We start from the raw sequence: 21,991 nt of genomic DNA on the forward strand, positions 1-21,991 counted from the left end.
TGCTGTAACCACATCCTCTGGCAATGAATTCCAGAGCTTAACTATACACTGAGTGAAATAATTTTCTATTTGTTTTAAATGAGTTAACTGCTAACTTCATGGAGTGCCCCTAGTCCTTCTATTATTTGAGAGAGTAAATAACTGTTTTATATTAACTTGTTCAAGTCCTTTCATGATTTGTAGACCAATATCATATCCCCCCTTAGTTGTCTCTTCAAACTGAACAACCCTAACTTCCTTAGCCTTTGCTCATAGGGTGGCCGTTCCATGCTGCTTATCTTTTTGGTCTCCTTTCTCTGCACTTTCTCCAGTACAACTAGATCTTTTTTGAGATGCGGCGACAGAATTGCACACAGTATTCAAGGTGCGGTCTCACCATGGAGTGATAGAGGCATTATGACATCCATCGTTTTATTGCCATTCACTTTTTAATAATTCCTAACATTCTGTTTGCTTTTTTGATTGCCACAGCACACTGAGCCAAAGATTTCAAAGTATTATCCACTATGACGCCTAGATCTCTTTCCTGGATGGTAACTTCTAAGATAGAACCTAACATTGTGTATCTATAATAAGGGTTATTTTTCCCTACATGCATCACTTTGCGCTTGTCCACGTTAAAGTCTTGCAAGGTCCTCGTGCAATTTATCGCAATCCACTTGAGATGTCATCCGCAAATTTTATCACCTCGCTCGTCGTACCACTTTCCAGATCATTTATAAATATATTAAAAAGCACCGGTCTAAGTACATATCCCTGAGGCTCTCCACTGTTTGCCTTTTTCCACTGTGAAAACAGACCCTTTAATCCTACTCTCTGTTTCCTGTCTTTTAACCAGCTTGCAATCCACAAAAGGACATCGCTTCCCATTCCATGACTTTTTTTAGTTTTCTTCGAAGCCTCTCATGTGGGACTTTGTCAAATGCCTTCTGAAAATCCAAATACACCATGTTCACCTTTGACCATATGTTTATTCACCCCTTCAAAACAATGTAAGAGATTTGTGAGGCAAGACTCCCCTTGGGTAAATCCATGCTTGCTGTGTACCATTAAACCATGTCTATCTAAATGTTTTGTGATTTTATTCTTTAACAGTTTCCAAGATTTTTCCTGACACTGAAGTCAGGCTGACCGGTCTGGTTTCCCAGATCACCCCTGGAGCCCTTTTTAAATATTGGTGTTACATTGGCCATTTTCAGGTATAACGGATGATTCTAATGATAGGTTTCAGATTAATTGAAATAGGTCTGAAATTTCCTTTTTTAGTATTTTCAGAACAGCGGGGTGTATGCCATCTGGTCCAGGTGATTTACTACTCTTCAGTTTGTCAATCTGGCCTACCACATCTTCCAGGTTCACTGTGATTTGGTTCAGTTCATTTGAATCATCACCCTTGAAAACCATCTTCAGTAAACATCGAAGCAAAGAAATTGTTTAATCTTTCTGCAATTACCTTTTTCCTAGCGTGTAGCAGATGGACTCAGGACCAATGGGTAAAGTGTGCTCCTGATAGCAGTTAGTCAGATTTCAATCTGACATCACCACCAGTACATATACCCCTGCAGGAAGCTCTGCTCTTCAGTATTTCTCTGTCTCCATAGCAGTTCGGGACTCTATGCACGCTTGCACCGCGTTAGAGTATTCAAACCAAATAAAATTCCAAACAAGAAGAAATCTTACCTCTACAGACCGCTCTCCTTTGGTGACACCTACGGGTCCCTCCCCCAGTCGAGAAATCCTGAGGTGATTTCCGTGATCCCTCAGAGGTAGGCCTTGGTCCGGCAGCCGGTTCCCAGCATGGACTTAGCCCCCGGCAACGGGAGGGGCTGGGAGGCAGTGGGTGCAACACCAAGTGCGGCGGTGAAGGTACTCTTCCTTCTCCCCCTGCAGCCGGAGACCGCCCGGAACGGGACTGGGAAACGCTGCGACACAAGGTAATGTAGAAAACTTTCTAAAAGTCTCCGGTCTCCGAGGATCGGAAAGCTGCACAGATCTCCAGTCGGCGTCTGTGCTATCGGGATTATTCAGCCCCGTCCGGGATAGACCCCGATCCGATACGAGGGCCCTCCCACGTGGTGACCCTCCGAGGTGGTCGCCATATTGCTCGCGTGGTCGCAGACGCCATTTCCCCTTGATCACTGTCCTGTCCGCCTAACTGAGCCATGCGCACAGAGACAAGCCGGGCGCACAACTTCTGCGCACATCGGCGCACGCATAAATGCCATGTGCACAGCGACGCGCACGAGGGGGCTGGGCGCACAGCCGCACGCTCAATGGTGCCGGGTGTATAAGTTCAGTCTGTGTGCACAGCGGCGTGCGCATCCCGGCCTACGCGCACATCTTCCGCACACCCGGAGTGCATAACTAAGCCTCCCGGTGCGCGCATTATATGGGGCTTTCTACTACTTACTTGCACAAACCATGGCACCACCGGCCAAGAAGGTCAAAGCACAAGCCCGCTGCGCAGCATGAAGAGGCCATGGCCATGTGCCGACAGTATGAGGAGGCTCTGGAAGAACCAGGTCAAGGCCCTCCCCAGCCAGTACAGGAATCTGGATCCACCCCCAGTGCGAGCCTCCCCCAAACGGGGCCCCTGGGGACGCAGCGGCTTTCAATTTAGACCTAGGATCCTTATCCTGGGTAGAATTCTTTAAAGGTCTTCACACCTTCGTCACATGTAACCGGTGCCCCACAGGACCCTAACCTCCCAGGGCCCTCTAGGCCCCCCAGAGACGTGCCTCTACCGGCCAAAAGTCTCTCCATAGGGGACATGGACACCTCTGATGTGGATCAAGAATCCCTGGAGGAAGGGGAAATCCCTCCAGGAACAGAATCTTACCGAACCATGAGGTGTTTTTTCTCCAGAGACGAGCTATCAGACCTCGTGGCTCACAGCTTGAAGGAGTTCGCCATCCCGGGCACTGGTGCCACAGGGGAACCGAAGACAAACCCTCTCTTAGAGGGACTCTGTCAGGCCTTCCGGCATTTCCCTCTGCTGCAAACCGTACAAGAGCTGATCGACCTGGAATGGGATGCCTTGGAGGCCAGTTTCAAAGGCGGATGGGCCCTAGAAGACCTCTTCTCACTGGAACCGTCAGCCAAAGATCTGGCATTCCCCAAAGTGGATGCCGTGGTCTGCACGGTCACAAAGTGCATTACCATCCCAATTGAGGGAGGAGCGGCACTCAAGGATGCTCAGGACAGACGTCTGGAATCCATCCTTACAGTCATTCGACGTATCAGCTATGTCACTACAGATTGCTGCCTGCTGTGCCGTGGTAACATGCGCCTGCTTATCCATGACCAGGAACTCTGCCACGTCAGTCGAAGCACTAGAACCAGCGGTATCCTTCCTCACGGATGCAACCTCTGACCTGGTACGCACCTCAGCCAGGGGCATCTCATCTGTAGTGGCAGCCAGAAGGCAACTCTGGCTCCGAAGTTGGTCAGCCGACGCGACTTCCAAGACGAAACTCATGAGAATGCCCTTTAAAGGAGCCCTCCTGTTCGGAATCAAACTGGAGAAGTTAGCCGACAAATGGTGCAAATCCCCCAGTACCTCGGCTACCAGAGGACAAGAACAAAAGAAGCCAATGCCCCTCTCCCCAATTACCTAAGGGCAGAGGATCACAGCGTTTCAGACCCTACAAGAGCAGGGGGCCTGTCCTTGCGGAACAAACACAACAAGAGGGAGCCAGCTCTGGCACAGGCCCCAGCCGCACCCCACAATGAGAATCAGCTGACCCATCCACAGGAAGAAGCCATGGAGGCAGGCTTGCCCTATTCTACCAAAGATGGGTCGAGATAACAGCGGGCAAGTGGGTCCTAACCATCATTCGAGAGGGATACTATCTGGACTTCCACAACATCCCTCCGGACAAGTTCATGAAATCTCCTTGCCACGCACCCTCCAAGAGGACAGCAGTGGAAACCACACTGGCCAAATTGCTCGCCCTAAAGGCCATAATGCCTGTGCCCACGCAACAACAAAATACTTGGCACTATTCCATCTTTTTTATCATCCCCAAGAAAGAGGGAACATTCTGCCCCATCCTGGACCTCGTCAGTCAACCACTACCTGAGGATACCGCACCTCCGCATGGAAACCCTGCACTCGGTCATAAGGGCGATACAGCCGGGAGAATTCCTTACATCTCTGGAACTGTCAGAAGCATATCTGCACATCCCGGCCCATCACGAGCATCCGTGCTTCCTGTGCTTCGCAATCCTGGACCACCACTACCAGTTCTGGGCGCTACCCTTCGGGCTCGCCACAGCCTTTCGGACGATCACCAAAATTATGGTGGTAGTAGCGGCGACTCTGAGGAAAGAGGGAATCCTTGTACACCCATATCTGGACGATTGGCTGATCAGGGCAAAATCAGTCTACAGCCCTCCAAATCTCTAGAATACCTGGGAGTCTGGTTCAACACCAGACAAGACAAGGTCATTCTTCCTCCTACAAGGAGAAGAAAACTGACAAACCAATTGCAATACCTGCTAACAAGTCTTCGCCCCAAAGTATGGGACTACCTCCAAGTCCTCTGCCTCATGACATCAACCCTGGAAGTGGTTCCATGCGCAAGAGCTCACATGCGACTGCTACAGCTCTCCTCACGGTGGAACCCGATGTCCAGGACTACTCCGTGCGCCTCAGCTCCCGGAGGAGGTGCGCAACCAGCTCCAATGGTGGCTACAAGAAGACCATCTGAGCAAGGGAGTAAGGTTGTCCCCACCGACCTGGACCTTGCTCAACATGGACGCGAGTCTACAAGGGTAGGAAGTCCACTGCCAGGAACTGACGGCTCAAGGGCAATGGGACAAGGAAGGATGGAACATCAACCGACTGGAAGCCGGGGCGGTCAGATTAGCCTGCATATGGTTCAGTCACGGCAAATCTGTCAGTCATGTCAGACAACATCAACCTCCAGGGAGGAACCAGAAGCCAACAAGTGTCCCTGGAAATAGATTCTCTAACAGCGTGAGTGGAAGCAAACTTACAAGGGATATCAGTCACCCGCATCGTGGGGAAGGACAACGTCATTGCGGACTACCTCAGCAGAGAAAGTCTAGACCCAGGGGACTGGGTGCTGTCGACCACAGCCTTCCAGTTGATGGTAAACCGCTGAGGAATCCCAGCCATGGATCTCCTGGCAACCCGGTCCAACGCCCAAGTCCCCAACTTCTTCAGTCGCAGACGAGAACCACAATCCCAAGGGATCGATGCCCTCATCCAGACCTGGCCACAGGAAGACCTGCTATATGCTTCCCCCCGTGGCCACTACTGGGCGGGATCATCCGCAAGATAGAACATCACAGGGGGGCTAGTACTTCTAGTGGCCCCAGGCTGGCCAAGAAGGCCGTGGTATGCAGACATGCGAAGGCTCATGACGGGGAGCCCTCTCCTTCCACCTCTACTCGGGGATCTGCTGCAGCAAGGCCCAATCCTCCATGAAGACCCAACTCTATTCTCTGTTACGGTCTGGCCATTGAGAGGACACGCCTGAAGAAGAGTGGTTACTCTAGGGCGGTGATTGACACCTTGCTCCATGCACGCAAGTTCTCCACATCACTGAATATTCGAAACTTGGTGCAAAGACCTTGACATCCTGCAGACAGTAAAAATTCCCACGATCCTGGAAGTTCTGCAGGACGGATTACGGAATGGGTTGTTCCTCAACTCTATCAAGGTTCAGGTGGCCACGTTGGCCTGCTTCGGAGCCAAAGTGGAAGGCACCAGCCTAGCATCTCATCCAGACGTCTTCCGCTTCCTGAGAGGGTCAAGCAGATTCGACCACCCCTAAAGTGGCCGGTACCCCTATGGAACCTCAATCTAGTACTAGATTTCCTAGCGGGAGCCTCCTTCAGACCTTTCCGAGGTCTATCCGAACTACTCCTAACCTTGAAGACGGCATTCCTAGTGGCAATAGGTTCGGCCTGTCACATCTCCAAACTTCAAGCACTGTTCCTCAGGTTCACACCGGGATCCATACAGCTACGCACGGTCCCCTCCTTCCTCCCAAAAGTGGTTTCTCACTTCCATCTAACACAAACCATCTCGCTGCCATCTCCAGACGAGCACAAGGACTCTGAAGAATCTCACCATCTTCGCCATCTTAACGTCGACAGACTCCTAGTCCAATACCTAGCAAGGTCGGAATACGTACGAAAGATGGACGACCTATTCGTTCTTCACAGCGGGAAGAAACAAGGGGAAGCGGCCTCGCGGGCAACCATAGCCCGCTGGATCAAAGAAGTAATCAAGGCGGCCTATGTAGAGGCAGGCAAGCCTCCGCCTCTACAAATCAAGGCCCATTCCACTAGAGCCCAGGCAGTGTCCTGGGCGGAAACCAGGATGCTGTCACCCGCCGAGATCTGTCGGGCGGTGACATGGTCCTCCATTCATACCTTCTCCAGGTTCTACTGCCTGGATGTCCAGGCTCAGGAGGACACGGCATTTGCAAGGGCAGTACTAAGTGTGCCACGGGCAGCCTCCCACCTGGTTCGGGAGTAGCTTTTGTACATCCCATTGTCCTGAGTCCATCTGCTACACACTAGGAAATAAACGAAATTATCAGGTAAGAAATTTCTCTTCCTTAGTGTAGACAGATGGACTCAGTATCCCGCCCACGGCTGCCTCCAAACACGGAACCTCGGGTGACAATCCCCGATAGCAAGACAAACACGGGTAAGCCACTTTCCTCTAAGACACCCATAGTTACCGGGAGTCGGCGTGGCAGTCTCCAGCTATAAGCCCCATCAACCAGTTCAAGTTAATCACGTTAATCAAATTATCCAGACACACATATCCACAATTGCTTTTCGAAGAGAATACTGAAGAGCAGAGCTTCCTGCAGGGGTATATGTACCCCTGCAGGAAATCTGACTCAGTCTCCAACTGCTATCAGGAGCACACTATACGCATTGGTCTTGAGTACGTCTGTCTCCACTAAAGAAAATGAAATTATCAGGTAAGTAATTTCTCCAATTTTTCCTAAGTGCCCCTTTAACACCTCGATCATGTAACAGTCCAATCGACTCCCTCACAGGCTTTCTGCTTCGGATATATTTAAAAAGTTTTCATTATGAATGTTTGCCTCTATGGCCAACTTCTTTTCAAATTCTCTGTTAGCCTGTCTTATCAGTGTCTTACATTTTTTTGTTTTCTATTTATCACTTTTATACCTATTTTCCAAGTAAATACACTTGAAAAAGGAAACATGTAAATACAGGTTAATAAGGAAATGAAACACATTATTACAGAGTTATGCCACATGTCTATCAAGCCACTATATGGCCCGAGATTTACACAATCTAGAGGGAATTTACATTTCAATAGGAATAAAATATATTTCTAAGAGTATAAATGCAATTTTACATTTAGAAAAAAAGAAAAAACATGAAGTAGTAGCAAGCTTATGGGATCCTTATACTTTGAGGTCTCAGCCTGATTTGAGCTCTTAACCAGAGACCGGTAATGTACTAAACTAAGAACCTAATTTATTAACCAAGAAAGCAATCAACTGTGATGGTTGATAAAACAAATATGTTTGTTAAACATTTGCTGGAAATTTTAAGGCAAATAGTAAACCTAATTTGAGAGCTCTAGGCTTCAATAATAAAAATTGTCGTTTCCTTTTTTGTGTCTGTCTAGATATCCGGAAATATTTGGATTTTTTGATTTAAGAAAACCTCAGATCTATATGAGATTTTTTAAAAATCCATTATCAGACTCTAGTAAAAAAGTTATTTATTAATGTGGCAGGTGTGGCCATACTTTCTTCTGTTCGCTCCAGTACTGTGGAAATATCCAGTTTTGGGGAATCTTTTGGTGTTAAGACTTATATATTATTTTCATCCGATTCTCTCTTCTTTAATGGGGGCATATAATATACTTTTGCCATAATAGGTAAAGTACTTTCTGGAATTTTCAAAATTTCCATTAAATATCTTCTCCAAATATCTTTCGGTGGAATAAATGCAACTTTAGGAAAGTTTATACATCTCACATTTCTCCCTCTCATCTGGTTTTCCATATTTTCCAGCTTCATCTGCAATTGTTGATTTTCTTTTATAAGCATTTGTTGAGCATTTATATTGCTCTCCAGATTCACTTTAACAGAATCCACCTTCTCTTTCGATTTCAAAACTTCATTCTCCACATCATTCATCTGTTGTTCAAGCTTTTTAACATTATCTGTTATGGTATGCAGCTGTTGTTATATTCTTATTAACAGTATTTATTGCTTCCCATAGCGTTTCTAGGGAATAAAGTTGAGGCCTTACCAGGTCAGCAACTTGAAGCACCGAGGTCTCCAGTTCAGCTCCAGCAGGCTTTCTAAAGTTGGCCTGAGGATCTTATATTGAGCCGAGTCTTCTTGCCCCAACTGCACGGGCTCCAATAGAGACCCACCAGGGATTAGCCATTCAGGCTTCCCCTGGTCTCCTCGTCTTTGGAGCGTTCTTACCTCGGAGGGGTTAGCGGGCGGTGACCTCTCTGCTAGGGACAAAGATGTCAGCAGCTCTATTCAGGCTTCGGGCTCTGCTTCCCCTGACCGCCAGTTGGCGAGCTTCCCTCTCCGGCTATGGATCCATGCCAGACATGGGCGTCCATAGGTTCTACCACAGAAAACGCTGGGAGTGCTTCTGAAGCTAAGCGCTCCCTGGCCCTACGCTTTCGTGCTGAATGCAGCATAAGTTCTTGAAGTAATCAGTCAAGGCAGGAACAACGCATCAGTCCGTCTTGCTACACTGCCATCTTGGGTCTCGATTCCTCATCAGTGTCTTACATTTATCTTGCCACTGCTTATGCTTTATCATATTTTCTTTTGATGGATCCTTCTTCCAATTTTTGAATGAAGATCTTTTGGCTAAAATAGTCCGTCACCTCACCTTTTTAGCCAAACTGGCAATCGTTTGATCTTCCACCTTTCTTAATGTGTGGAATATATGGGGACTGTGCTTCTAGGATGGTATCTTTTAAGTGTCCACATCTGTTGCACACTTTTTACCTTTGTAGCTGCACCTTTTAATCTTTTTTTTTTTTTTTTTAACTTTTTAACTTTCTCATTTTATCAGTTTCCCTTTTGAAAGTTTAGTGCTAAAGCCATGGATTTACTTATTGTCCCCCTTCCAGTCATTAATTCAAATTTGATCATATTGTGATCACTGTTGCCAAGCGGCCTTACTACAGTTACTTCTCACCAAATCCTGCGCTCCACTGAGAATTAGATAAAAAATTGCTCCCTCTCTCGTTTGTTCCTGAACCAGTTGCTCCATGCAACTTGTCATTCATTCCATCCAGGAATTTTGTCTCTAAACTTTCCTGATGTTTCACTTACCCAGTCAATACTGGGGTAATTTAAATCTCCCATTATTACTGCACTACCAGTTTGGTTAGCCTCCCTAATTTCCCTTAGCATTTCATTGTTCATCTCCAGGTGGACGGTAGTATATACCTATCACTATACTCTTCCCTAGTACACAAGGGATTTCTACCCATAAAGATTAGATTGTTAATTTAGTCTCAAGCAGGATCTTTATCCTATTGAACTCTATGCCATCCCAGGCATAAAGTGCCACCCCATCACCAAGATACTCCTCTGTCATTTTGTTATAATTTGTACCCTGGTATAGCACTATCCCATTTGTTATCCTCCTTCCACCATGTCTCTGAGATGCCAATTAAGTCTGTCATCATTCACTGCTATATACTCTAATTCTCCCATCTTACGGGCCGATACAGTAAAGTGCGCGGGCCCTAAGTTGCATAGGCCACCCTCCTGAATCGCGCGCCTAGGAGAGTGGCCTGTGCGCATGCTGGAAGAGCGGGCGCTTGCCGGCTCTCCCGCGCGGTTTTCTGTATCAACCTGTTACTACTTAGACTTCTGGCATTAGCAGGCAAACTTTTCAAAGTGTGTTTTTTGTTTGTATTTACATTCTGCTTTTCAGTTTGCAGGGATACATTGGAATCTTTTAGCTCTTTATATTAATGATGATTGAAAAGTACCATATTTATCAGACTATAAGATGCATGAAGGTTATATACATATGTGGTGGGATTGTTGTAAGTTTTTGGATTGCTGTTCAGAATGACATTCAGGATATAATTAGAAAACTGTTGACTGTGTCCGTATGAGATATACTTGCATACAATGGAGGCAATGCATGCAAATCTTTCTCATGCAGAGTAATTGTAGATATCCTGAAGGTATATGATTGGGAGATGGGCGGGTATGACACGGCATAGATAAGCATGCCAGTAAGCAGACATGCGGAGAATGGGTGAGAGCAGTCTGGGAAAGGGGTCAGTGTTGAGGTGATGGAGGAAAGGAATAAATACTGACATAATATGCTCAGGAATGGTGGAATATAGAATAGTCCAATTAAATATGGTATGAGTAGTGTGGTGTGGGATTAATTTTTTTGAGATTTCATTGTGCTTTAAAAAATCTTATATATATATATATATTTGACCCCCCCTAAAAATCAGCAGATTTGTATAGATTTTTAATGACACTTACACAGATTGTTCCAGGCGGGATGTTTATTGCAAACCTATATGCTCTTAACGAATTCTTTGAAAATGTACTTTATTTCTCTGCATTTTTTGTAAAATAAAATTAAAAACTGAAAAATGCTGCTTGCATAAGTATTCAACCCCTTTGCTGTGGAAGCTCCCAGTTTACACAGATGAAAAATATTGCCCTAACAATTGGCTTACTGTTGGCCTCTACCTGTGAATCATTTATGGTTAAGCAATTTTTTTTATTAGTTTTGTTCTTACATCAGAAAGATTTACAACAGTTTGAGGTGTGGTTCTTACCTAACCTCAATAGAACATAGCCAAACCGCAAGATCCAACAAACTAGGCACCCCTGAGCGCCTTTCCTCCTCCCTGTTATTTCCCCCCTCCCACCCTCCTCAGTCCATTCCCCAACTGGTCCATGAGATGAATCCAAGATAGCAGGATGCAAATAGAACACCTCCTAGGCTTCTAAGTCCATTTAGAGTCGGTCATTCATGACCAGGCTGCGGGCTCGAGGTGGAAGGTGCTGCAAATAGGAATTCCATATCCGGAGAAAGTGTCGTCGTTGGCGTGGGGAATCTCGAGATGCCAAATTTTCCAGTCATCAAAGTGTGAAATTGGTTTCGCCAAGCCCAAAAGGAGGGCGGGTCTGCAGATCGCCACACAGATAAAATTACCTTTTTCCCTACTAAACCAGCTTTGTGTAAAAGCAGGCGCGAGCCAGGATCTCAAATTCCGAAAAATAGCCACATGGGGGACATAGGAAATGCTACGCCCAGCATATCCGCCATATAGTCCGCCAATCGGCGCACCAATGGACAAGACCAGAAAACGTGAGAGAGGGTACCCAGAGTGGCATGACAGTGGATACATTCGGTCAAGGGTGCTATAGTAAATTGGCAGGCCACCTGGGGGGATATATAGGCCCGGCATAAAAATTTAAATCGTAGCTCCCGGTAATAGGTAGTGGTAGAGATCCTGGCTGCATGTCGAAAACATCCATGTAATATAGTGGGTGACACCATGAAGTCCCCATCTCGATTCCAACGGGCTGTTAAGAGAGTATACATCCAACCGCCCCCTGTGACGGAGATACTTATAGTAGGCCGATTAAAGAGGGAACTTTAGAACGTTCAAAATGGAACACTTGTCCAGTGTTAGAAATACCGTAGGATGCCTGGAGTCCTCGGGTAGGGCATTGACATAATGACAGAGTTGCAAGTAGGGAAAGGTATGGGAAATACCCAGGCCATAAACCCGGTCAAGCTCTGCCAAGTCTATCATCATTTAAAAAATAAAGTCAGCTTTTCTGGATAAAAAGTGTCCCTAATTCTAGTGGCTTTGATCAGACTGTGAATCTGAGGGAAAGCTGTGAAAATGAAGACCAAAGAGCATTCTAAGGAAATAAAAGATAAAGTTATAGACATGCAAAAGATAGGAAAAGGCTACAAAATAATATTTATATGCTTGGATATCCCAGTGAGCATTGTTGGACCAATTGTAGGGAAATGGAAGATATTACCCAGATACTAGATAGTCAAGGCCTTAACTCAAAACTCTGTGTCAAAGCAAGAAGGAGACTTCTGAGGGAAGCCTCAGAGAGGCCAACAATCACTTTGAAGGAGTTAGAGTTCAGTGATTGAGAGTGGAGTGGAGGTGCACCAGTCAACCATATCAAGCGCTCTGCATACAACTGGCCTGAATGGGAGGGTGACTAGAAAGAATCCATTACTGAAGAAAACCACATCAAAGCAAATTTTAGTTTGCAAGAAAGCATTAAGCGTGATCCAGCTAAAATGTCAGATGGGACAAAAATGGAGCTTTCTGGCCAAAATTCAAAACGCTATGTGTTGTGTAAACCAAACACTATCCCAACAGTAAAGTATGGGGATGGCAGCATCATGTTGTGGGGATGCTTTTCCTCAGTGGGGACTGGGCATTGAACAGATGGCTGGTGCAACATACAGGGAGATACTGCAAGACAACCTGCTTCAGTCTGCTAAAAAAGCAAACAAACTACAACTTGGGAGAAAGGTCACTTTTCAGCAGGACAGTCACCCCAAGCACAGGGCCAAAGCAACACAAGAATGACTGAACAACAAAAAGGTGAATGTTCTACAATAGCTAAGTCAAAGTCCAGATCGCAATCCAATTGAGAATCTGCGGCACTATTTGAAAATTGCAGTCCATAAGTCACCCAACCAACCTGAACAACCTGGAGCAAATCTGGCAGGAAGAATGAGCAAACATCACTCCCAAAAATTATGTAAAGCTGGTAGAAATTTACCCCAACAGACTTAAAGATGTTATTGCAGCAAAAATGGTCCAACCAAGTACTTATCTGAAGGGGTTGAATACTTATGCAAATAGCATTTTTCACTTTAATTTTATTTTACAAAAAATGCAGAGAACTAATGCGCGTGCATGTTATAAAATCCTGGGTTGGGCTGGCGCAAGTATGCAGGGGTGACACCCCTGCATACTTGTGCACCTTGTGCACCTTGCTCGTGCTGAGCCCTAGGGGAGCCCTGATGGCTTTCCCTGTTCCCTCCGAGGCTGCTCCGAAATCAGAGCAGCCTCGGAGGGAACTTTCCTTCCTTCCGCCCACCAGCCCTACCTAAATCACCCCCCCCCCCAACCTTTATTTTATAAGTTGAGCCTGCCTCTGGGCAGGTGTAGGTTGTGTGCGCCAGCAGAGTGCAGGCGCACGATTTTCCGGCATGGCCGCTGTGCCGGACGCCTTTGTCCTGCCCCAGGACATACGCGCGTCCCGGGGCTTGCGCGAGCCTCGCTGGGCCTATGCAAAATAGGCTTGGCACATGCAGAAGCGGGTTTAAAAGGGTTACATGTGTAACCCTTTTAAAATCCGCCCCACTGTCTGGAACAATTAAGTGTCATTTGTAATCCACACATCTGCTGACTTTTTTTTTTGGGGGGGCAAGTACTTTTGCAAGCCACTGTACCCTTTTCTCAGAAATACTACTAGATAGAAAACTAGTCCTCTACAAAACAAGAGTAGGTAGAAGGTGTGATGTGAGACTTGGGTGATGAACTTTGAAAGGACTTGAATGCCATTTTTGTTGAATAATATAACATTTTGCGAAGTGTTACCCTTGAATCAGCTTCATACAAAACACTGCTTGTTGAAGTGGTGATATACTTACATAACTATTTTTACACTTTCTCACTTTAGCACTTGCAATAGGAAAAATACATTTGAAAAAGAAAAATGGGGGTTAACAAAATAAGCAACACACAGCTATTATCCCAGGACAAGCAGGATGCTAGTCCTCACATATGGGTGACGTCACTGACAGAGCCCTATCACGGAAAACTTTCTGTCAAAGTTTCTAGAAACTTCTGACTGGCACACTGAGCCCACTGAGCATGCCCAGCATGCCATGATCCCTCAAGCCATAGGAGTCTCCCTTCAGTCTTCGTTTTTCCATGCTGCAATTAGCGTCGCGGGATAGGAGCCCTGTGTGAATCTCTTCACACAAACTTGTGAATAAAAAAAGTGAAAATCTTTCTCAAATTTCATCCCCTACATAGGGGTCTCCCTCCGACCACCTGCTGGCGAGCAAAAAAATTTTTCCCGCTCGATTTTGAGTAAGTTAATTTTTGGTCAGAAGGCCATCAACGGCTGTCGGGCTTAATTATGGCCATGGGCTTCAAAAAATGTCCGAACTGTACTCGCACAATGTCTATCACCGACCTGCACGCTGAGTGTGTTTTGTACCTTGGGCAATTCGCATGATGTTTCTTCCTGCCCTCAATGTGCAGAGATGACCACCAAGGGCAGAAAGGCCCGACAGGAAAAAATGGAACATCTTTTCCATATTCAATTTTTGCCATTGACGTCGACCCAATCGTCTCCAGCTGGAGCGTCAAAACGATTAGTTATTTGTAAACGTCGAATGGAAGGCTCCGGAGACCGAGTATCCCCGACTCCATCTGCACATCGGTAAAATCGACATCCGTGCTTGAAAAAACCAACGAGCATCGACAAAAACATCGCCATCGACAGGCTTCGACGCCAGAGGCCTTGCTATTGCCAAGAGAACCATCACCAAAAAGGCCACATTTACAGGGACTATCGAGGCCTACTACTTCGAGGCATTCCCCACCTCCAAAGGTGCTGGGCATCGAGCCACCACAGGGCCCTTTGGAAGAGCCGATGATACCTTCTCTGCTACCACCTATAGCTGCTCTGACTTCACCAGCTATAAGGGAGGAACTGGACAGATTTATCTGCCAGGCAGTGAGAGAAGCTCTCAGAGACCTTCGTCCATCGACACCTCTGGAGCCGATGCCGGTGCCTTCACTGATGCATACTCAGATACTGATGCCGATACTGGATTTGTCCATTTTCCAGCCACTGATGTCGAAACTCGATGCCTTCATCGGCGCTCTTCCAGTGCAGCCCATCACTCCTATTCCAGTCGGTGACGACGATGCTTCCGGTACTTCCCTACCATCTGAACCTCAGCTGGGACCATCCGGACTCTCCCGACCGAGAATTCCAGCCTCTCCATCGATGCCATTCTTTTCACCACAAAAATCATTGCCATCGAGACCTCCTCATGTTTCTCCTCCAAAGCCTACTCCATCGGACTCTTGGGAAGATAAAGACACAGACACATCTTCAGAGGACTTCATGTCTGAACCGTCCCCTCCTGAAAATAGAAAAAAGTCACCCCCAGAGGACTTGTCTTTTACTACTTTTGTAAAAGAAATGGCTGAAACTATTCCATTTAAACTAGTGTCTGAAGAAGATACCAGACAACAGACCTTAGAGGTTCTTCAGTTTGTAGACCCTTCTAAGGAAGTATTAGCTATTCCAATACATGAGGGCCTAGTGGAACTACAGCACAGATTATGGGAACGCCCATGCTCAGTTCCACCGGTAAATAGAAGGATGGCTACCACCTATCTGGTGCAACACATCCCCGGCTATCAGAGAGCCCAGCTTCCACATCAATCTGTGATGGTGGAATCTGCTCAGACAAAAATCAGAGTATGGCCTCATTCATCGACTCCACCAGGAAAAGAACAAAAGTTCTTGGACCCTCTGGGCAGAAAAGTCTTTCAAGGCTCTATGCTTACTTCCAGAATAGCGTCATATCAGCTTTTATATGACGCAGTATCAACGCAACCTCTGGAAGCAGATGCAACAATTAGCTGAGATTCTGCCTCAACCGTAACAGGACTCGGCTAATGATATTATCCACAAAGGTTTGGAAGCAGGCAAACATGACGGCCGTGCTGCCTATGACAGTTTTGAAACCTCTTCACGAGTAGCGGCAACTGGTATCAGTGCACGTTGTTGCGCCTGGCTTAAGGCTTCAGACCTCAGGCCTGAAGTCCAAGAGAAACTGGTAGATTTACCTTGTGCGGGTGATAACCTCTTTGAAACAAGAGTTCAAGACGCAGTAGCTCAACTCAAGGAACACTCTGAAACTCTGCGTCAGCTATCTGCAATCCCACAATTGCAGATAACTGCAATCTTCATCTGCCTCATGCCACATGGCACGAAAGGATACCAGAAAACCCTACTATAGGCCACGCAGGTACTATCTGCCAGCACCCCGTGGTAGAGCATCAAAGCCAGTGCAAAGATCCCAGCCTAGGCAACCGAGGGCTTCTAGGCCTCAACCTCCTCCTCAAACAGGCCCAGCATCAGGCTTTTGAAAAACAGCCAGAGAACAGCAGCTACTCCACCAGCCGTACCAGTGGGAGGTTGAGTCTCTTTTTCACACTCATTGGTCAAATAACACAACAGATCGCTGGGTACTATCAATTTGTCTCCTTAGGCACCATGCTTCCACTTCTTCAAGCAGGAGACTGGCTCTGTTCTCTGGATCTGCAAGACGCTTACGTTCACATTCCAATATTCCTTTCTCATCGCAGGTTTCTGCGTTTCCTGGTGGGTCATCAATATTACCAATACCGGGTTCTGCCATTCGCACTTGCCTCAGCACCCCGGGTATTCACAAAGTGTCGAGCAGTTGCAGCGGCACATTTGCACATGGAAAGTGTACATGCTTTTCCTTACCTGGAATACTGGCTCATCAGAAGCCAATCACAGCAAGGAGCTCTCGCTTCTCTCGGGCTCACAATCAATCTGCTCCATTAGCTGGGATTTCTAATCAACTACCAAAAATCCCATCTCACCTACTGCAATTCATCGGAGCAGAGTTGAACACCATAATATCAAGAGCCTTCCTCCTGGAGGACGGGGCGGAGACACACTCCTCATTAGCAAACTCTGCGCTTAAAGAAACAAGTAACAGCGCATCAGTTTCTAACTCTGCTCGGCCACATGGCCTCCACGGTTCATGTCACTCCTATGGCCAGATTAACCATGAGAATAATCCAGTGGACATTAAGATCACAGTGGATACAAGCCATTCAACCACTGTCGTCTCCAGTTCAAATAACCCACCAACTACGTTCCATCTCTCCTCTGGTGGGTGAACAAGAACAGCTTGCGCAAAGGCTTACCTTTCCAACAACCAGTTCCGTAAGTGACTTTAATTACAGATGCATCCACCTTGGGTTGGGGAGCTCACACAGACAATCGCCAAACTCAAGGTACCTGGACGAAACTCGAAGCAACCTTTCAAATCAATTTCCTGGAGCTTCGAGCTATACGTTATGCTCTACATGCATTCAAGGACTGCCTTTCACACAAGACCGTTCTGATACAAACGAACAACACAGTTGCCATGTGGTACCTGAACAAATAGGGAGGTACGGGCTCGTATCTCCTTTGTCAAGAAGCCACACAGATTTGGGACCGGGCCCTAACCCATTCCATGTTTCTCCGGGCCACTTATCTGGCAGGCATTCACAACGTAGTAGCAGACTGCCTGAGTCATCAATTCCAACCTCACGAGTGGTCCCTGGATCCCAAAATAGCGACCAGGATATTTCAACGTTGAGGTCAACCAATGATGGACCTCTTTGCATCCGAACTGAATCACAAAGTGGACAACTTTCGTTCCCTGCACAAGCAGGGAAACCAATTAGCCAGGGATGCCTTTGTTCACCCCTGGAATTCGGGTCTTCTATACACGTATCCCCAGGTACCACTACTCATCAAAACACTAATGAAGCTACAACAGGACAAGGGGTCAATGATACTCATAGCCCCGTATTGGCCTCGACAAATATGGTTCCCCATGCTTCTAGATCTCTCAATCAGGAACCCAATTCGCCTGGGTACAGCTCCCACTCTCATAACTCAGGATCAGGGCAGGTTGTGCCATCCCAACCTTCAATCCCTATCTAACAGCCTGGATGTTGAAAGCTTGATCTTGCAACCACTCAATCTTTCAACTAATGTCTCAAGTGCTTATAGCTTCACGTAAGCCTTTCACACGAAAAAAACTGTAGTTTGAAGTGGAAAAGATTCAACACGTGGTGTGCACAGAAAAGTATTGACCCCTTTTCCTGCCCCATAACATCTTTATTAGACTATCTCTGGCACCTTTCAGACTCTGGTGTCCAGACACAGTCAGTAAGGGTACATCTAAGTGCTATCTCAGCTTACCATCATACAATAAGGGATGCACAGATATCAGTGCAACCCTTTGTCAGTAGATTTGAGAGGTTTAATTCACCTTAAACCCCCGTTACGGCCACCAGTCACAGAATGGGACCTTCAATGTAGTCCTAACAAGACTCATGCGTTCTCCTTTTGAACCCATGGACTCATGCAATATTACATTTCTTACATGGAAGTCTCTCTTCCTAGTAGCCATTACATCTGCTAGAAGGGTTAGTGAGTTATAAGCACTTGTCACATACTCACCCTACACAAAATTACTACATGACAGAGTGGTACTGCGTACACACCCAAAATTCCTTCCCATGGTAGTTACAGAATTCCACTTGAATCAGTCCATATTCTTGACCTCATTCTCATCGGGGTAAGAAAGCTTTGCACACTCTGGACTGTAAACATGCACTTGCATATTACCTAGATCGCACTGCAGTCCATAGAAAATCCACTCAACTCTTTGTTTCTTTTGCTTGCGGTGGGCAAGCAAACTCTCTCCAACTAGCTTGCAGATTGTATAGAGTTCTTCTATGAAAAAGCAGGCCTTCTCCAGGGGCGAGTAAAGGCGCACTCAGAGCAATGTCAACCTCTGTAGCACACTATCGTTCAGTGCCAATAGCTGACATATGTAAAGCTGCAACATGGAGTTCTCTTCACACCTTTGCAGCTCATTACTGTTTGGACAAAGAAGGACGTCAGGATTCAGCCTACAGACAATCTGTTTTAAAGAACTTGTTTCCAGTATAATTCCAACTCCTTCTACATCCAACCTGCTGTAATTTTAGGCTGACTCAAATTTTTCCAACAGTACTTCAGTGTTGGTCCAGTACAAAATGACTCAGCCTATAGCTTGCTAATCACCAATATGTGAGGACTAGCATCCTGCTTGTCCTGGGATAAAGCAAAATTGCTTTCTTTGTAATAGGTGTTATCCCAGGATAGCAGGATGTAGTCCTCACAAAACCCACCCGCCATCCCGCGGAGTTGGGCCCGATACGTTTTATTATTTTATTTTTGCTAACGTTTATTGCTATACACGAGACTGAAGGGAGACCCCTGTGGCTCGAGGGATCATGGCATGCTGGACATGCTCAGTGTGCCAGTCAAAAGTTTTTCTAGAAACTGACAGAAGGTTTTCCGTGATAGGGCTCCATCAGTGACTTCACCCATATGTGAGGACTACATCCTGCTGTCCTGGGATAACACCTATTACAAGGTATGCAATTTTGCTTTTTCAACAAGTCCATTGCCAATGTATTTATGCTAACTTCTTCACTGCTTTTTGTTATGGGTGTGCTGTGATAATGTTTTGATTTTGTTTCCCCTATGTATTTGTACACTGCTTGCAAATCTGTTATCAGTTGCTTCTTTATGCTCCACGTCTTTCACACAGATAAGCTGAAGTGAAATGGCTCCACTTTGAGCACTGCCTTGGAAAGGTGGCATACGAATGTTAGAATTAAATTAAAATTAACTATGTAAATAGGATTTCAGAAGTTTTCTGCTGAAAGTGATTTATTTATTGTTTTATAATACAATTCCTTCTTAGCTTGCTTGCAGTTGTGCTATAGATTTGCAGCTGTCTGTACAGGAAGAACATATTGTAGTTTTTTAACTTCTGAATTCCAAATTATTTTAGGACTGCACACTTGGAATGACTCATTTTGCATACAGCTTTGTTTTAGACCTTCAAACATTAATTTAGGTAACTCATTCAAAATCACAGTCTCAAAAATCTGATACAAACTATTAAAGCATGTCTATAAATTGTCAATATAAAATATATTCCAACAAGATCAGGCGTTACAAGAATCCCTATATCATTATAGTCTCTGATTTCATTTTTGTTCTGAAATTCAATGATAGCTAAATTCTGCAGTACATTATGCTTTGTATAACCAGTAGTATATTATATTAATATGCAGGGGTGGAAAATAATTAGAAAATCTGCACATTAGCCAAAACTTTGAGGGCCAGACCAAAATTTATTTTTCTTCATTTCTATTGCTGCTCTTTTGTTTATTTTTTAGTGTTATTGATTTTGCTTGATCTTGTTTAATATTTCAGCTATTTCTTTGTTTTGCTCTTTTTTTTTTTAATAATTTTGCTTTTTTGGGGATTTTTTTTCCCCTATTTGCAGTTGGGTAGGGAGTTGGCTTGTTTCACCCCACCTCTTTTGTGTTGGTAGGTAGCAGTACAGTCACAGTGGTTCTTCCCTGAACCCACTGCAGTAATGGCAGTTCTCTTTGGGCCCAGACCAGTGCCAGGTGTTAAATTTTAGGTTGCCCAGTAATTTTCCACCCCTGTTAGTATGGGTATCACAGATGTACTAATTATTGTAAAATAGTTTACATTTTTACCTAAATTATCTTAACATTCTATTCTACAGTTTCACCTTGTAAGAAAAAATGAGTGGTTGTCGGGTTTTCATTGGACGCCTGAGTCCTCACGCCCGGGAAAGAGATGTGGAAAAATTCTTCAAAGGTTATGGACGTATAAGAGAGATCAATCTGAAAAATGGGTTTGGGTTTGTGGTAAGTTTTTTTTAATGTTTCTGTTTAATTTGGGTGGTAACTTTGGTATGATGTATTCATGAAGTCTTGTTTACATTTTGGGACCACAACAATGTAAAATGGTTATAGAGCAACAAGTGAAAATGATTAGCTGTCAGAGTAGTTGAAGAAATACAATATGCCCTTGCAGGTCATGGGTTTGGGTTTTTTTTTTTAGTGTCTTGTACATAATCTTTTTCTATATAATAGTTTTTCTTTTATCCTGCACCATTTAAAATAGATTTATGAAAAATAAATCATACCAAGCCAGCATATTCTGATAGATTAACTGGCTTGTGCATAGAGAAAGCAGTTAACATTATATATTGTGATTTCACTAAGGAATTTTGTTCTGTCTCACAGGATATTCTTATAAGCAAACAGAGCATAGTTAGACCAGTGATTCTCAACCGGTGTTTCGCGTCTCCCGGTGTCCCACTGCCTCATATTTTCCTTCTTCCTTTTTCCAGCCACCGCAGGCCAATTGGAAGCCTCCTTTCTTCCTACCCCCCCACTGCCCAATGGGAAGCATTCTTCATTCTTCCTGCCCCCACGCAGGCCAATCGGAAGTCTCCTCCCTTCTACTTGCCAGTGGGAGTAGGAAAAAGGGAGGAAGCCTTTGGCCGATGAGGCAGGAAGAAGGGAAATAGCATAGGCCGGGGGTTGGAAGGAGTGGTGGTGTCGAAGCGAGGCCGCCATAGGAGCTCATCCCCGTGGCGGTGAAGAGGAAACCCAAGGCCGCTAGGGGAGCCCATGCCCGTGGCGGCGAAAAAAGAAGGCCCGCCAGAGTAAAGCTGTGGTGGAACTGGAGCCCATCCCTGCAGTGAAGGAAGAAGAGGTTTTTAGTGGGTTTGTGTTTGTGGGTGTGAATGGGTGCTTGGGTGAGAGATGGTGGGTGTGAATGGGTGCCTGGGCGAGAGAATTGTCTGTGGGTGCGAGAGATTGTGTCTGTGGGTGCGAGAGCGTGCCTGGGCGAGAGCTTGTGTCTGTGGGTGCGAGAGCATTTGTGTGTGTGTGTGAGTGACTGGTTGTAGGTGCTAAGGAAGAGGACTGTGAGGACAGAGCTTCAGCAGCCCTTGCTGCTTCTGGTGAGCGCTATTGGCCAGGAAGGGAAAGGAGTAGGTGAGTTGCTGGAGAGAGTAATTAAAGGTGGCTTTTTAAATTTATTTTTCTTGATTGACTGCCATTTTAATTATTGGGTATTATGCGATGTCTGCTGTTTTGAAATATTTTATTGATATTTGGAAAGGTTTAAATTTTTGAGTTTTTAATTGTTTGATATTATTCTGTTCAGCAGCTGTTTGTAACATTTTTAGTATAGCTTTACAATTATTTCTGTGTGGGGCT

General features: G+C 45.5%; 1 protein-coding gene across 1 annotated transcript in view; it reads left to right on the plus strand.

Moving 5' to 3' along the window:
* Positions 1-21,991, plus strand: part of LOC115090106 (serine/arginine-rich splicing factor 5-like) — a 171,333-nt gene that overhangs the window by 4,811 nt on the left and 144,531 nt on the right. The window contains 1 exon segment of the mRNA XM_029598808.1: positions 20,482-20,626. Coding sequence (XP_029454668.1) covers positions 20,501-20,626 — 126 coding nt within the window. The 5' untranslated portion in view covers positions 20,482-20,500.

This window comes from Rhinatrema bivittatum, chromosome 4, assembly GCF_901001135.1.
Source record: "Rhinatrema bivittatum chromosome 4, aRhiBiv1.1, whole genome shotgun sequence".
In the NCBI taxonomy this organism is placed as follows: domain Eukaryota; kingdom Metazoa; phylum Chordata; class Amphibia; order Gymnophiona; family Rhinatrematidae; genus Rhinatrema; species Rhinatrema bivittatum.